The following is an 18,715-nucleotide window of genomic DNA, read 5'->3' on the forward strand; positions in this document are numbered from 1 at the left end:
GATAAATGCTTAAGCCAATTACAAGGTTTTAGATTAAGCAATATAATGGAGGGATGACCAGAAAAGCACTATCTACCGTGGATGGGTATGTTAAATAATGTGATTGCTGAAAGCGCTAGAGATGGTAGAGAGGGGCACCACGTAAAATATTAGTACTGCTCACCCTCCCAGGGCCCGTTTAACTCTTGTTTCATGTAGGGACACCTAAGGAACCAGCCCTGCGGATGTGTAGGTTATAAAACCCCTTCCTTATTTGCAATGTCAAACCTTTCCTGCTTCCCACACACCTGGGCTTCAATCATAGTTAACCGCTGTCCGCGCTTCCCGGTCAACAGTCACATGAGGAGTCGCTTGCAAAACCAAGAAATGAAGCCAAGAAAAGAAAGCGAGGCGGGAAGGGTGCACGACTACGTCAGCGGAATCGCAGGGCCCGGGTGTGTGTGTGTGTGGCGGGCGGGGTGGGGGGGGGAGCAAGCACTCTGCCCAACAGGAGCGTGCTGGACACAGCAAGCAAGGCTTCCATCCCGCGCCTGCGCCTGCGCCTCGGCGATTCGGCGCAGTAGTCGTAGAGTGGGGGACAGCGCGCGGGAGTGGGGGGGAGCGGCGCACCTGCGCGCTGGCGGTGGGAAGTCCATCCCACTGCGCATGCGCGAAGGCCCGGCCCCGGGGAGCGCGCAGCACGCCTGCGCGGAGCGTTGCGTGGCGGGGTGGCGGGCAGGGGCTGTGGCGAGTGAGTGGCGCTGCGGGTGGGGCCGTCGGCGGCGCTGGTGAGCTTTGCGGAGCTGGGCGGTGCCGAGGAGGAGGAAGGAGGTGGCGGCCTGGGTCTGACGCGGCCCGGTTCGTGGGGGCCCCACTTGTTTATTTATTTATTTATTGTGGGTGCCTCCGAGTGTGCGCGCGCTGTCTCTGCTCGGCGGGGAGGGGGTGGGGGGAGGGCCCGGGAAAAAAAAAAGGGGGGAGTTGGAGCCGGGGTCGAAACGCCGCGTGACTTGTAGGTGAGAGAACGCAGAGCCGTCGCCGCAGCCTCCGCCGCCGAGAAGCCCTTGTTCCCGCGATCGGGAAGGAGAGTCTGGTGCCGACAAGATGGCGGACGGGGAGCTGAACGTGGACAGCCTCATCACCCGCCTGCTGGAGGGTGAGTGGGGGGGTGCGGACCCCGTCCTCCCATCGCCGCGGAGCTCAGGGGCCCCCTTCCCGCCCAGACCAGGCGGCGGGGGCCGGGGGTGGGGGATGGAGAGGTCGGGGGCGCGGGAGGCGGGCGGGCCCGGCCCGGCAGCCATCTGCGGGGAAGCCTTCGGGAAGGCCGCCTGGCTCCCCGCGCGCTGCGCTGGCCTCCGGTGACCCGCCCGCCGCCGGGCATTGTGCATCCGTGGAATGTGTATTTCTTCTGTTCTCTTTGTGCATTGCCCTTGGCTCCCTCGATTGTCGTTCAGGGAGTGAATTTTACAAAAATCCTCCGCAGGAGGACTGTTTCGTCTATTCTGCATTTTTTTTTTTAACACGATGCTGGAGAACCGGCTTTAACTAGGAGAGGATGAGATGAGCGACTCTTTACCCACTGTGTTAATCCGGCGTAAAAAAGAACGGTAAAACAAAATCTTGGGTCGGGTTGAAGATGCACGTAAGAAATACAGAATGTATAGCTAGGTTTGCTGAAAGGGCTTGAAAATTGAACGGATTTGAGCATAGTTTAATTTGTGCACAAACTTAGTGAAGGTCTGTGTGTAAAGCAGCTCTTGGGCTTAAAAGGTATTTGCTAGCCTAAGCAGTATTTGAAGTTTCCGGATCCTCATGTTTTTATTGATTAGTTTTGTGCAGGTGGGAGCATAAGGGGGGAAAGAGAAGAGGTGGGGAGGTCAGGAGTTAAATGTATGGATCTGTTTTAGGGTACTGTTCAAAGTTAGACCCCCGTCTTATTCAAAGAATCCTTTACCGTAAAATTTGCGTCATCGCTAATTGTAAGTGTGAGGAAAAGGATTTAAGGTTTTTAGAAGCAATTTGAGTCCTCTTTGTCAGTCACCTTGAAGGATTGCATTGTGTGCTTTCAAATTACCTGAAGATAATTGCTTACTACAACGAAGCATTATGTACTTGTATTTGGAAATTCGAAGATGATTGTATGAGTTTAGGAGGACTAGTTTTTTGAATTAATGGTTGGTATCTAAAACATTAGTTTTGTATCTGCCCTTTGCGTAAATAAATCGGTATATTCGCTCCAGATGTGAAAGCCTTCTAGCAATCTTAAAACTGAATAGGAAACAAAAGTTTTACCAGGAACTGTGTTTTATTTACCTTTTCTTTTATTATCAGGTTATTCCCGGGAGGCCCCCTGGTGCTTGCAGTTAGTGTTCAGTACTTAAGACTTTGTTATCTCTAACAGATGTGAACATTTTGCAGGGTCTGTGAGAAATTTGTTTTAGAAAAGTACATACTTTGTAATTGCGCATGACTCTGCAAGGGAATATAGTTTAAAAATTTTTATATCTTAATCTCGGAAGTTTAAGCCTAACACCATTTTTATATATTTTTAATTTGCTTGTAAACGTAAAGATCTGTATATACCTTTTTTTTTTTTTTTTTTTTTTTTTTTTACTGGGATGGTAGCACTGGGGTTTGAACTCTGGGCTTCGTGCAAAGCAGGTGCTCTACCGCTTGAGCCACACCTCCAGTACATTTTGCTTTGGTTACTTTGGAGATGGAGTTTTCCCGAACTATTTGCCCACTCTGGTCTGGAACTGCCATCCCCCGGATCTCAGCCTCTCAACTAGGATTACTGGCGTGAGCCACTAGCATCTGGCACATATTTTCTTATTTTCCATATATTTGTGAACTTTATAAGCATAAAATAGCAGATTTGTGTATGTTTAAATGCTTGACCTGGAACCTTTTAAGTCAAATGCACCTTATCATAAACAAATACTTAAGAAACTTAACTAATGGAATCCAGGTTTATTAGGAAAAAAAGATAACTGAGAAAAGTAGTCTTAAGTGGTTGCATTGTTAAATGTTTGGTTCTAGTTTTGTACACCCTTTTTTCCTTTTTTTTTTTTTGGGAAGAATGGTGCAGACACATTTTCCTTTTTTAGTTTAGCAAGAGTTTATTGAACCCCTCTGTGCCAGGCACCAGAAATCTAAAGATAAGACATAATCTCTTCACTCAAGAAGCTCTTAGTGTAAACAAGAGACTTCAGCTTTTCCCAGCCTCTTCTCTGTTTCTCTGTTCAACATACTACTTAACAGTAATGAGTTTTATTACTTAGTCCTGCAGAAGCATACTTAGTTTGACAATTCCTCCCTGGGATTCTTAAGCATTCCAAGTTCCTCCCCTCCTCCTCAAATCTAGACTCCTCCAAAGAAAGACTTGTTTAAAACAGACTTGAATTTTAGTGAGAAATTACTTTTAGTTTTCAAAGAAACAAATTATTTGTCTATCTTGGTTTTCATTGATGTTATCTACTGCTAGTTAAATGTAACTCAGATTAAAGTGATGGTATTTTGTAAAGTTGTCTTACAATAGCTGTGGTTAAATTCTTTTTTATATTAAATGAAAGTGGAAGTCAAAATTCCACCAGCTAAGGATACATAATTGTTAGAATAAATTTCTAAACATCTCTAGTACAGCAAGGAGACTAGAGTTAATGATACATTGTATTCTTAAGTGTAACTAGAACGAATACCATGTGGTCTCTACACAAACAGCTATGTGAGGTAACACATTTGTGAATTGGCTGTATTAAACAGTGACATAATGTATGTATGTCAGATTGTCAGGCAGGTATACATACTTTCAATGAGTAAAGTTTTGTTACTTAGGTGGAAATGTCATTGTTATATTTTCAGAGCTTTTGGGACACTTTAATACTGGTGTATTATTTAGACCATATATTTTCTTAGACTAAGTTTTACTGAGAATTAAAAATAAAAGACTTCTACCATTTTATTTCATTAGTGACCCTGCAACCACATTCTTGTGGGTTATCATAGTGCCCTTGACTAATTATTTAAATTGAAGTTAGCTTGTATGGGTAATCCAGAAAATGCAGTAAAAGCTTTTTACTTAGAGTAGTTGTTCTCTAAGGAGTTAGGATGGGAGTGGGAGTATAGCAGAATCACCTGGGGAACTGAATTCAAATTATAAATGCTGAGTTTATTTTGGAGGAGAAAAACAGGATAAGTAGAATGTGATGCATTTAGGAGGAGGTTAGTACGGAAAACTGCTGCTAGGTAATTAAGAGTGCCAGCTCTGTTCCCATGTATGGATTTGATCCAAGCATTTAAAAACTGGCCTGTACTAGTTGATGATAATAATGTCTGTCATATATTTGATAAGGCATATGAAACCGTTTAGGATTTGCCTTTTATTATATAAGTATTAATTGTATAAAACTTGGGAGATAGAGAAGTATAAAAGGAAAAAAGTCCCCCCATAATTCCAAAATCCAGTGATATCCTTGTTGAATTTTTTTTTTCCTTGATGGTGCTGGGGGTTAAGCTCAGGGCCTTGCGATTACTAGGTGTGTGCTCTACCACTTGATACATGCCCTCCAGCCTTTTTGCTTTGGTTATTTTTTGAATAGGGTCTTGACCACATTTATACCTAGGCCAGCCTAAACTGTTTTCCTCCCATTTAAGCTGCTCTCCTAGCTGGGATGATAGGCTACTCCCACCACACCCAGTTTCTTTTGGTGGAGGTGGAGTCTTACTAATTTTTTGCCTGGCTGGCCTCCAACAGTGATCCTCCCAATCTCTGCCTCCTGAGTAGGTAGGATTACAAGTAGGTGGAACCTGACCCTTGTTGAAATTTTGATAAGTTTTTATGTCTACATACTTTCCCCCACCCTGTAGTACTGAACTAGGGCCTTAAACTGATCCACACCCAAGTCCTTTTTGCTTTTATTTTCAGGTAGTATCTTGCACCAATATCCCCGTTTCTGTCTTTTGAGTACCTGGGATTATAGAAATGTGTCACAACCAGAATATTTTCTGTAGATTTTGAGTTGATTTATGTGGAATATTGCATCATGAACATTTCTTTGTCATTGAAACATCTTCAGAAATACCTCAGAGGCTCTTTGTAGTGTGATAGGATGGTTTTTTATAAGTTTTTATTTTTTTTGATGCATTGCCATAATGCTGAGCTAGCATAAGTTGTAGACTATTATCACTGGGTTTATATTTTTGGTCCATAATAGCTTTATGAAAATCTTGGGTTGTGTTTGTTTTTGGTGGTAGAGTTTGAACTCAGGAGCCTTGAGCTTTCTAGGTAGGTACTCTACCACTTGAGCCATACCTTCAGTCCTTTTTTGCTTTCTTGCATTTTTGCCTGTGCGGGTCTTGGAACATGATCCTTCTCCTACCTAGGCTTCCCACAGGATTAAAGACCTATACTACCATGCCTTGCTTGTTTGTTGGGGTGATGGGTTGTCACTGACCTAACTTTTTGTCCTGGCTGGTCTTGAACTGTGATCCTCCAATCTCTGTTTCCCAAGAAGCTGGAATTAACAGGTATGCACCACTGTGCCCAACCATCTCTTGTTTTTGAATCTAGTTTTCACTGTACCTTGACTTGTCAGATTCTGAATTTGTACAACTCCTGTAATCATTGAGTGTATTTTCTTTCCTTCCTTGTGTATCCATGTACTTTTAAGTTTTAGTTAGGCTGACAGACTGAGCAAAGAGGAAGTGTTCCTACTATGGATTTGAAAAATGAAATACATAAGTGAAACCACATTAAAGCCCCTTCTTTTAGTGATAGCATTATGAAGGTATAATTCACATGCCGTGCAGTTTGCCTATTTGAAGTATATAATCCAGTGGTTTTTAGTTGATCCACAGAGTTTGCAACTGTCACTACAATCAACTTGACAGCATTTCCTCTCCCTCCCAAAAAAAAAAAAAAAAAAAATTTGTTCCCAGAAAGATACTCTCCTCCTAAACTCCCACCGCCTCTGCCCTTGCCCCAGACCTAGGCAACCACTAATTCATTTTCTGTCCCTGTGGATTCACCTGTTGTGGACATTTTCTATAAATGAAATCATACATCAAGTGGTCTCATGTGACTACTTTCATTTAAGTGTTTTAAATACCAGTTTATCATTTGATGGATATTTGAGTTTGTGCTATTGTGAATAGTGCTGCTCTCAGTGTGTGTGTATAGGTTTTTGTATGGACTTAATGTTGTTGATTCCCTTGGGTATATGGCTAAGAATGGAATTGCTGGGTCATTTGGTATCTCTCTGCTTTAGCCTTTTGAGGAACTACCAGCTTGTTTAAAGCTTTTTTTCAGACTAGATTGTTTAAAAGTTATGCAGTTTAAAGGAAGTGCTTGTAGTTCCTGGCAGCCTTTCTTTTCACAGGGAAAGTGTTGTGTATAGATGCAAGGCCAGACTTGTTAGAAGAAGACCGTGTTATTCTCTTTTTTCTTCTAGATGAGAGGTTAGAGGAAGCATAAAGATGGTGGCATATTTTTTAACTGATTCATAGATTAGGGTTTTTTTTTTTTCCAGTTCCAGCAAAAACTGATGGTTTTTGATGAAATAGCCCAGAGATGTTTTTTACTTTGCTACTTAAATGCAGAGCTAGAGGTTTTCTTTAAATGTTTAGATCCAAGATAAGGGTTTATTGAGATTTAGAAGTCTATTTAAATTTGACTCCAAAGACAGGATTCTATTGATTTAGAATTAGTGAGGAAGATAGTAAACTGCATCTGGTAAATTTTTCAACTCATTTACATTCATCATTTAGCAGAATATGCATTCTGAATTATAATATTAGCAAAATAATACAGATAATGTAGAAATGCTAAAATATTTGAAAACATTGATTAAAATCTTTTTAAGTGTTTCTGAAACACAGGGTATCCTGGAAGTCTTGGGATATAGAGAGAAGGGGAAGAAATGGTTTGTGAATGTCAGTAGGCTTGGCAGTGCTTTGGTGAGGTGGTGGGTGGGAGCTCTCAGTGGAATCTTCTACTATTTAATTTTGATTGGATATAAATTTGTGCCCTCTAGTAGTGACCATTGCTCCTTTAGCAGCTGTAAATTGCTACTTCAAGGCTTATTCTCCATGGAAACATAAAGGACCTGTGAAGGTTGGAGAAGAGAAAGTCATAGCTCTTTCTTCCTATGCCATTTACTTCCAAAATTGATTTGGGTTACCTTTACAGTTGTAGGTACTAAGTATGTAAAACGTAATTTTTTGCATATCATTCTCTGAAGTATACTCTGTAACAGATTTTTCCATCTGATTGATAAGATGAAAGTACTTTAATGAAACAAAAACTTTATTCTGCTTCTAGAGGACCAAAAGCTGGTTGTTCTTGGTTTGGTGGAGAAAGGTAGTCTTTGGGTCTAGGTCGGTGCTTATCATGTAATAGGAAAAAAAGGCAGTGCTAGTTGTCCTTTATTCTGCCGCTGTGCTGTTCATGTGTGCAGCATGGTGATTTATGAAGTATGCACAATCCTCCTGAAAATCACTAGCCTCAAGGCCCTCCCTTCCTCATTTTACCTGCATCCAAGCAAGAAGTAGTGGTATTTAAGTTATACATAACCTAAAGGGAACATTGCCTTTGGTTCTTGATGCATGCCCACATTGTGCAATTCGGAGTTTTGCCACAGTTTTATTTCACTGTAAAGGAATTTTATTCCAAGAATGTTAATCAGAATAACTCCAAGTAATGGAAGTTCCCATCTGGTCAGTTACAGGATGAGCAAAACACTTTCTTGTTTTTAGTACTTGTCTAATACCATCTTAACCTGCCCCCAGTGTTACCTCCTGTTTTCAAGAATTGGAGGAATTAAAGGTTAATTTGTCATAATAAAAGAAGCATATCTGATATTACCATAGTTTTCTCTGATGTTATAACTATAATAATAGTTCAATTTCAAATTTTAAATAGTAATCTTCAAAGACACTTGTAGGTTCATCTATGTTTTTTGAGTTTGTATCAAATAATTGGGCAAAATATAAGAGAAAATAACCACATTTAGGAATAAAAAACTTGCAAACCTGGCAGTAAGAAAAGAATAAGGTCTACATTAAATAATGACAGAAGGGAATAGATTTTGTGAATTTCAGACCCCAGCTGCAGTAGTTATATGAATTCTGAATGGTAATCAGATGTTTACTCAAGGAATATGTAGTATTAATGCAGTGAGAGGCTACGTTGTATAATGATTAACAACACAGTTTTTTTATGTATTTCGATTTCAACAACTGACCTGGTTTCTTTTACTTACTGGCAGTGATAATACCTACTTCATAATAAATGTGTAAAGATTAAAGTAGATAAAACACATCAAACAATTTTTGGCATATAAAATGTAAAAAAAAAAATCAGCCATTTTTATTATTGATTTGTATAAATCTGAGCTAGTAGGTAAGAGAGCTCTGCTGCTGAGCCCTACAACTTCCCCATACAGCACTAATACTTGAGAAGACTCTTTGATGTGAACACCTAACAGACAGTGTGTCTTCCACTGTGTTTAGTGTATGCAACCTCCATTCCTGCCTGTACATATATATGTATAAAATTTCTTTCTTGTTGCATTATCTAGAGTTTATAATCTGGTTTGCCATACCAGTATTGGTTCTGAATGTGAAGAGGTCCTGCTAGGCAGAATAAAATAGTGAAAAGTGTTTTTAGGGTACGTGTTATGTGCTTTCTTCTGGCCGGAGACTAGGCATTAGAGCTCAAACTTTGAGTCTTAGGGCCTCATTACCTCAATTTCCCCATACCTTTTAAAAGGATTTAGGACAAAATTATTTGTGTATGCTATTTGAAATTAAAACTGAATTTTAAATATTCTTTAGTTCACTTAAAGTAACAACCTGTTATATTTTCACATAAGTAGTGTTTTTTTATGAAAAATTACCGAGAAGAGTCATCATTTTACATAACTCTCTTTAATGTCTTTTCATAGGACACAGCTGGATTACCTCTCTTCCCTTTGGTCTGTTTTGATACATTGTTTTGAAGTATGTGAGGAAAATCTATATTTGTATAGACATGTAGTTGGGAAAAGGAGTATGGTAATAACCTTTTTAGATAATTGTGGATATTCTCTGATGTCAAACGTCAGCAAGGGATAGTTTTTAAAAGTTAATTGTAATGTGGGATCTGAAGTTATATTAATGAGTATTTTCTGTTTACATTAAAGTCCCTTGATCTTCTTGTACTTTAAATGGTCTTGTGCATAACCTTGTAACATGTGTTGATCATTAGAAACTGGATCAGCTGAGTTATGCAGATGTCTAAATGTTGACAGATCTTATACAATATTCAAAAAAATCATGTGTTAATACTGTTATGATGTCTAATCAAAAGAGTCTTTAGGTGTTGGAGAAACTACCAGATTCATGAACACTTTTGGTGTTTTCTCTGAAATGACAGGTTCAGTTTATTCACTTTCAAGACTGTCTGTTAAATATGTAAGTCTGAATATCCATAGTTTGTCAGTTGTGCTTTCCAGTAAAGTTTTCTGTGAAAAAAAGTGGCTAGATCAACTTGGAACTAAAACAGTCATGAATGTTTTCCTTTGAGACAATATTGTTATGGCACGACACTTTGCATTTTCTCATAGCTTATTAAAAATATACTTACTAAAGGTCTGAGGCTTAATAAAGTCATTTTTATTGCTTCATCAAGGCATTATTAAGTGAAAAGGCTGGCTTTTTTATTTTTTGTGTTTCACTGCAAGAGCATGGCAGTGAACAACGTAATAATTCCCAATATAGTTTGATGTTTCTAACTTAGTGTGTCTTGGGTGCCAGCAGTTTTACCCATCATTGTTTTTGCACCGTTAGTGTAGATGTGTCAGCACAGTGAAAAAGTAGCTCAAGCTGGGTGCTGGTGGCTCGTGCCTGTAATCCTAGCTACTCAGGAGGGTAGAGATCAGGAGAATCAAGGTTTGAAGCCAGCCCTGGCAAATAGTTCAGGAAACCCTATTTCGAAAAAACCCATTGCAATAAAAGGGCTAGTGGAGTGACTCAAGGTGAAGGCCCTGAGTTCAAGCCCCAGTACCACACACACAAAAAAAAGCTCAAACTGTAGGACTAGGGCACTTCTTTATTCTTGAAATGTCCAGACCTTGTGTGTATATGTCACTTTTCCTCTTACTCTTTTCTCATTATACCAGTTATTTGTTTACCAGTGTGCTTGAAATGATTTTTTTTTAATTTATGATGGATCACAGACCCCTTTTGAGAATTTGCGACAGCTATGGACTTCTTAGGAAAAAATTCATATACATGCACAACATTATAGACAATTCTGGGTACTATACAATGCCATCAGGCAGGCTTAGGATAAATTGAAAGTGAGGCAGCTATCTAATTCTTCCACTTAAAACCAAAATCCCATATTTAGATCACTTGTAAAAAAAATAACTTTTGTTTTCATTGCTTACAGGCAGACTTTTGTACTCAGTATGGAGAAATTGTCCCTCGAAATTTAGGAAATTACCATTAGTATATAACCTTAAGTGAATGGGAAGCAGAGTAGAGTAAATGGAAGTTAAATGGATATGAAGGTTGCTAAGATTTAATGAGGTAGACATGCATAGGTGGTAGAATTGGTTCTTCCCCCCACTCCTCCACCACCACCCCTTGCCATTCTTTGTTTTAGAGAAGGCAAGTTATAAGTAAGAAATTCCTGGACATAGTACTGAATGGTCAGTGAAAGATAAAATTTAGTGTGCATATAATACACACAAAGACGCATGTATATTAACACCTGTTGTATTCAAAAGATAACCTTCACTAAAAAACATTTTACACAAATAGAAAATTTGGAATATAATTGTTGATAAGGGTTTTTTTTTTGTAATTATGAGAAGAGTGGAATTCTTTTGAAGAAGGATAACATTTTGCTTTATTATTTAAAATTAGTGTTCTCATTATCAAAATTGATTATAAGTGGTTATCTGTTGATGCTGATATGTAATGAGATTTTATGTAGTTTGTCTTGAAAGGTGTCTTTTCACACAGATTAAAGACTTCCAAATACTACTGTCTATGAACATATAATTTTAACTGAATATATTCACCACTTAGAATTTGTAGAATTCTCTAGATATTTGCCTTTTGGCATGTCCTTAAATGGAAGATTACTTCCAAAGAGTTAGGTGGAAGCCCCTCAGTTGCATAGTGAAAATGTAGAAAATATTTTTTGGGTCACAGGCCATGGAAGAATCTGTATTGGACCAGATTTGACCCTTAAAGCCTTAATTTGTTGACCCTAGCATCATTTCCCCACATTTCTTATGTAACCATGATTGTATAGAAAGATTCCCTAGTCTGGAAACCTTGGTCTTCCCACTGAAGTTGTGCGATTGATAGGTAAAATAATTGGGTTAGGAACCATTTTTTTTTGGTGTGTAATCGTCTGAATTTCTAGTCTGTACCCAGTAATCACATTTTATGTGACTCTGTTTTTTCTTGAGAAGCCCATTTCATTGTTGAAGAGCAAGCACCACAGCAAATAAAAAAGGGTGGGGGGAGGTTGATATTTGTGGTGCTAGGGATGAAACCCAGGGTCTTACAATAGAGGTTTGAATTGTTTATTTATTTATTTATTTATTTAGGCAGTACTGGGTCTTGAACCCAGGGCCTTACACTGTTTGGCAGTCACTCTACCACCATTCCGTTAACCCTTTTTACGTTGATTATTTTTGAGATAATGTCTTGCTTTATTATGGGTCTGGCCTGGACTGCTGTCCTATTTGTATGCTTCCCAGAGTATGGGGTGACAGATATGCTCCATCACCTCTGCCATTTAGTTGAAGTGGAAGTCTTTTGAACGTTTTGCCAAAGTTGACCTCAAACTGTGATCCTTCTAATCTCTACCTTCTGAGTAACTAGGATTATAGGCTTGAGCCACTGTGCCTGGCTTCAATCTGTCTTTTTCCCTGGAGGCATTTCCTAGTTTGTGGCATAGAATAATAGACCCCAAACAAAAAGTGGCAGTCTAACAGGGCTAGGAAGGAAAAGTGGAAGTCTGTAACTGCTAAGTCCATGAGAGGAATGGGTCACATAGAAACTAACATCAAACTGCAGTCATTTCCCTCCAAAGTCCTTGGCTGACTTCAAAGGTACACATGTGCAAGAAAAGATTCTAAGAAACCCAGCAGAAACGATATCTGTGATCTAAAGATCTGATCAGATACCTCATTATTCCCCTAGTGCAAGAGTGGCAAAGTTTGAAATTTGAGTCCTGTCAAGTTAGAGGGGTCTTACTATATTCTGAATTTTCCATTGAGAGTCCATCATGGCTGCTCTCTGAGACTGTGGGTGAAAATGAAGTAGAGCAGCCCTCCAGAAAATGTGAATGAGTCACTGCTACTCTGCTGCTAAAAGAAAACAGCCCTCTTTGGAAGAACGTATTATCTAGAAGTTTTATAATATTTCATTCATCAAAATACTTTTGGACATGCTAGCAGTATTGAATTAATTAAACACCAAGAGGGAAAGAAAAGAAATATCCACAGATGATTCAGATAGTAGTTATTACACAAGAATTTTTAAATAACTGATTACAAAAAGAGGAAGAAGATGAAGAGCTTTATGTCTTGGAAACTCTGCAACTAAAATAACAAAAATTAAGAATTTGGTTATTTTGCCAGGTATGTATGGTGGCTTGTACCTATAAACCTAGTTACTCAGTAGGATCATGGTTCAAGATCAGGCAAAATGTTGGTGACACTCCATCTCAACCAGTAGTTGGTCACGATGGTGTATGCCTATCAGCTGTGTGGGAAGCATAAGTAGGATTATAGTCCAGGCTGGCTTGGGCATAAAAGGGAAACCCAATTCAAAAAATAATGAAAGTAAGAAGGGCTGGAAGCAAGGCTGAAATGTTAGAGTGCCTGTCTAGCAAGCGGGAGGTCTGAGATCAAATGCCAGTACTGCCCCCCCCCCCCCAAAAAAAAAAAGAAAGAAAGAAAGAAAAAAGAACTTGGCTCTGTGAATTTCCAGCAGAATAAATATAAAGAAAACCATCATGGAACCAGTCATAGACATAACTGCCAAAAAAAAAAAGAAAGAAAATTATAAAAGATGCCAGAAGAAGAGTCATTACCTTCACGGAACAGTAATAAGAATAATGCCTAATTTATCATTGAAACTATGAAAGACAGAAAAGAATAAAATTATCGCTTGAAAATACTGAAGGAAAAAATAATTGTAACTGAAAATTCTAAATCTAGTGGGGGTATCCTTCACAAGTGAAGGTAAAATGACAAACTATTACGCTGAGAAAATTTGTTGATAGACTGACACTAAGAAATACTCAGGGAAGTTCTTTATGTTAAAAGAAAAGGATGCCAGATAAAAACATAAGACAAACAAAACTGGCAGGCACCTGGTAGCCTCTGCCTGCCTGTAATCCTAGCTACTCAGGAGGGAGAGATAAGAAGAATCACAGTGCAAGGCCAGTCTGGGCAAACCGTTTGCAAGATCCTATCTTGAAAATATGCAACACAAAAAAGGACTGGCAGAGTGGATGAAGTGGTGAAACGTTTGCCTAGTAAGTGGAAGGCCCAGAATTTCAAACCCCAGTACCACCAAAAAAAAAAAAAAAAAGGCAAAATAGTTTCAGAAAAAAATTAAAATAAGGGTATATGTGAGTAAATACAAATTAATTTGGACTGTTTGAGATAATAATTGTGGCTTGTGGGGTTTAAAATATTTGGAAATGATAACATAACAACTGTAGAGCAAAGTATTTGTAAATTGCTACAGTATTAATAGAGAAGAAAATGGAATGTTAAGTTGATTATTCCAAAGAAATGCAAAAAAAAAAGAAAGGAATGATAAGAGGGCATAAACTAGAAAACAAATGGCAGAATGATATGGATCTGAACCCAACCTTGTTAATTATAGTAAATGTAAAAGGAACAAACACTGAAATTAAGACAAAGCTCAGAAAACTGCTGTTTACCAGAGTCGTATTTTAATTTTAAGGACACAGAAGAGCAAATTTTTAAACAGGAGAAATATATACCTTGCGTATGTTTCACGTTAAGTGAAACCTGGGTTGACTTACTTATATTGTGAAAAGCTGAAGGCTAAATTCAACAGAAAGATACAATAATCTTTAAGTATTTTATTTGTCTAATATAGGTCTAAAACCATACCTATAGATTTTTGTACCCTCTTAATAACTTGTAAAGAAAGCAAAAAAAAGTCTAGACTATAGAGGATTTGAAGAATATAGCTTATTTGAGCTAATGGATATACACTTACCAACTGCAGGATATACATGATTTTCAACATTTGCTAAAATATACCATATGGTGTACCATAAAGCAAATCATAGGCTTCAGCAGTATTAAGCTAGAAATCAAAGTGGAAAATTCTCAAATAGTTTGAAATTAACATGTCCATTTACATATCTTAATGGACCACAGGAGAAATAGCAAAAATTATAAAAATGTTGAAGTGAATGTTAATGAAAATTTTTATTAAAGTTTGTGCGATTGCAGCTAAAAGCAGTGTTTAGAGGTTTATGTGTAGTTTAAATGTGTTAGGAGAAAAAATTAAGGTTGACCTGTACTAAACTGCTTTTAGAAGAGCAGTTAGGCTTCTTTGAATTACATCATATAGGCTCATAATGACCGTTAAGTAATAAGTGCTTCTTAAAAATGAGCTCAGAGTAGAAAGAAAAGATTTTTTTTAAAGCTGAGCATTAAGATTTTATTTTGAGCCAGCAGAATAAAATTATAACCAAAAAAAGTAAGAAAGGTCATAAACGATAAATAATAAAAAGCAGATGTGTTTTTTAATGAAATCATTGAAAAGATTATAAATTTAAACCTGGAAAGACTGATAGGGCAAACTATTGATATCAGTAAAGATAAAGAAATGTTACTATTAAAGGAGATTAAAGAAGATGGAATAAATGCAATATGTAACTTTGTACTAGAGGCAAAGAAAATGCTATAGAGGACATGATTGGAACAGATTGGTATGTTTTTAAATGTTTGTTTCAGTGTTAAATTCCCTAAATTGGATAGTTTGTACTGTGATTATAAAAGAGAATATTTTTAGGAAATAGTGGTGATTAAGGGAAAAGGGGGCTTTTGATGTATGCAGTCCCCTTGGTTCAGAGAAAAGTAAAATATGTATATTTTTAAGAATAACATATAAAAATACTAATGAGTTTGACAATTTAGATAAACTTACCGCAGCCAAACTGACTGACATAAAAATAGAAAAGTAAAATAACTATATCCATTAAAGAAAATGAATTTATATTGAAACACCTCTCAAAAAGAATAATTTAGGCCCAGACAGTTTCACTGATGACCTAAAACATACGGAGGAGTTATACCTATCTTAGTCTCTTACACAAAATTGGAAAAAAAATGATAATACTTCCCAACGTGTCTTATGACACCCATAACCCTTATGCCAAAATTTGAGAAATAAGTAACAAAGGAAATTACTGATCAATGTCTCTTATAAGTACAGCTACAAAGATCCTGAGCACATATGGAAATATCACAGTGAAATTCAATCTGAACAACTAATGCATGTTAATTATAATAATTTTAAAAATCCTGGGCAAAATATTTTCAAATTGAATCCTGCCACATACATAAAAAACAAACTCGTGGGTTAATTCTAGTAATCCATGGTTAGTCTAGTACTTAGAAATCAGTCATGCACAGGTTACTCCAGAGGCACCTGCGCACCCATGTTTATTGCGGCACTATTCACAGTAGCCAAGTTATGGAAACAGCCAAGATGCCCCACCACTGACGAATGGATTAAGAAAATGTGGTATCTATACACAATGGAATTTTATGCAGCCATGAAGAAGAACGAAATGTTATCATTCGCTGGTAAATGGATGGAATTGGAGAACATCATTTGGCCCAAAAGTCCAAAAATCGTATGTTCTCCCTCATATGTGGACATTAGATCAAGGGCAAACACAACAATGGGATTAGACTATGAGCACATGATAAAAGCGAGAGCACACAAGGGAGGGGTGAGGATAGGTAAGACACCTAAAAAACTAGATAGCATTTGTTGCCCTTAACGCATAGAAACTAAAGCAGATACCTTAAATGCAACTGAGGCCAATAGGAAAAGGGGAACAGGTACTAGAGAAAAGGTTAGATGAAAAAGAATTAACCTAGAAGGTAACACCCACGCACAGGAAATCAATGTGAGTCAACTCCCTGTATAGCTATCCTTATCTCAACCAGCAAAAACCCTTGTCCCTTCCTGTTATTGCTTATACTCTCTCTACAACAAAATTAGAAATAAGGGCAAAATAGTTTCTGCTGGGTATTGAGGGGGTGGGGGGGAGAGGGAGGGGGTGGAGTGGGTGGTAAGGGAGGGGGTGGGGGCAGGGGGGAGAAATGAACCAAGCCTTGTATGCACATATGAATAATAAAATAAAAAATCAAAAAAAAAGAAATCAGTCATGGTAAATCATACTGACAGTACAAAGGGGGGAAATCATGATTATCTCTAGATTCAAAATATTTGATACTCAGGCACGGGTACTTGGATTCAAACTAGTACTGCCTAAAAAAAGAAATGAGCCTTGACTTCTGCTTCAAATCATACACAAAAATAATTTGAAATGAATTACAGAAAAAAATGAGCTAAAACAAATCACATGAAGGGAAATATGAGGGAATTTCCTTAGAGAAGGCGAAGATTTCTTGAACAAAATGCAAAAAGCATTAATCAATGAAAGAAAAGATTGATTAAATTAAGATTGTCTTTAAATTTATTGAAGAATTGGATGAATATAGTGCAAATACTGTGTACACGTGTATGTAAATGGAAAAGTTATATCTGTTGAAACTATTCCAGGAATACAGGGAGAGGGGAATAAAGGAGAATGGTGGAGGGGGTGAATTCAACTGTGATATATTTGATATATTGTAAGAAGTTTTGTAAATGCCACAATGTATCCCCCATCCAGTACAACAATATAAATTAATTAAATATAAAATAAAGTACAGCCTTAAGAGATAGGGAAAAGTCTTCATGAAGTTTTTAAAAAAATAAAAGACTTAGATTGTCCAGAGTGGCTCAAGTGGTAGTGCACCTGCCTAGCAAGAATATCCAAATCACCCATTAATCATATGAAAAGGAACTCAACAACTTTAGTCAGCAGAGAAATGCAAGTTAAAATTTCACTGAATACCACTGTATATCAAGCAAAATTGTAAAAAAAAAATACTGATAATACCTAGTGTTGACAACCAATAGTGTTTGTGGGATTATAGACTGGTATAACCACTTTGAGAAACTGTTGCTGTCTGCTAACTTAAACTAAGTCTTCTCTGTGTCCTATCAATTCTGTTCCTGTGTTACAGACATACTCATAAGAAATGTGCATGAGTACTTACAGCATCCATGTGGCCTCAAAGTGGAAATATATTGTGATATATTTATATAGTGTGATATATTTATATAGTGCAGTACTTTAGATTACTGCGAGCCACAATTACAAGTCTGTAATGGATCTCACAGAAAAAAAAATAAGCAAAAGAATATATGTAGGATGGGATTATAGCGCAAATGGTAGAGTGCCTGCCTAGCAAGCTTGAGACCCTGTGCTCAAACTCTTAGTATCCCCTTCCCCCTAAACACACACACAACCTGCTAGAAGAGTATAGAGTGTTTTTAAAAATACATAGTGTATATTTCTGTCTAAAATTCATAAACAACATTCACTACTCTGTAGTGAAAGAATTCTGTGACCTTGGTTATTACTACTAATTGATTAGGGCATAAGGAACCTTCAGGGTTTCAGAAAGCAATCATACCAACATCTTAATCTGGATGGTAATTACTCAGGTGTATAATAACTTAAAATTCATTGACTTACACATGTAGAGTTAGTATATTTTATTTGTATATGATACCTCAGAATATTTTCTGTTTAGTAATAATATGGTAGTAGGGTCTTAGTTGGCTGGAAATTCCTACAGGGTGAAATTTTTTCCAGAAAATTTTTGATCCCAAAATTTTATACAGCAAAGTGAAAAGAATACTGGTCTTTGTTAGAAGACTTTGGTTCTAAATTGTTCTCTGTTGCTTTTTACTTCTCTGGTCTTACAAAACCTGGGTGCTGTGATCTTGTGCAAGTCATTTAATCTCTTTCTATTATTGTACATCGGAAATAATAACTTCCCTTTCTAATTCCTGGGCTATCAGAAGGACTAAATGAAATGATTGCTGCGAAATGCTTTGCACCTAATGAAGTATGCAGATTTATAGTATCTTCATAATACATTGAGACACTTTATGTCCACACTCATCCAAATACTAGACTCCCTCATAAATGTTGTGATGGTGATGCAGTTGCTTGCTCCATGTAACAGGGCAACTGGCCTCTTTCTTTTTTCCAGATGACTGAGAAAGTTGAAATGTTCTTGGAATCCAGGGGTACATATGAGAGCATGACTTCTGAATTGCTCTGAGGCAATTTTTATTTATTTTCCCAAATATTTGGCAAATTCATTTCCAAGATTTGGTCATTTGCCAAAGGCTTATTACCTTTGGAAGAACCTTTAGCTTCTCTAACAGTATTTCATTACCTCTTAAAATATGATTATGAAATGTACTTTTATGTGCCATCAAGAGGCAAAAGGAAACTTATCAATCCCAAGAAGCTGTTGATTGCAAGGTATTGCTCACTTTCACAGATATTAACTTGAAAAAAAGTGTGCATTTTAGAATCCATAAA

At 37.6% G+C, this 18,715-nt stretch overlaps 1 protein-coding gene across 2 annotated transcripts in view; it reads left to right on the plus strand.

The window, feature by feature from the left end:
* Window positions 1–629: 629 nt before the first annotated feature.
* Ppp1cb (protein phosphatase 1 catalytic subunit beta) overlaps window positions 630–18,715 on the plus strand; it is a 37,172-nt gene continuing 19,086 nt past the window's right edge. Inside the window, exons 1-2 of one of the 2 annotated variants that reach the window (XM_020154579.2) lie at window positions 630–767; window positions 996–1,135. In XM_020154579.2, coding sequence (XP_020010168.1) covers window positions 1,084–1,135 — 52 coding nt within the window. In that variant the 5' untranslated portion in view covers window positions 630–767; window positions 996–1,083. Of the gene's footprint in view, window positions 768–818; window positions 838–995; window positions 1,136–18,715 lie in introns of those variants that run through there. The other variant, XM_074049415.1, reaches the window with a different exon arrangement.

Source organism: Castor canadensis, chromosome 12 (genome assembly GCF_047511655.1).
Source record: "Castor canadensis chromosome 12, mCasCan1.hap1v2, whole genome shotgun sequence".
In the NCBI taxonomy this organism is placed as follows: Eukaryota; Metazoa; Chordata; class Mammalia; order Rodentia; family Castoridae; genus Castor; species Castor canadensis.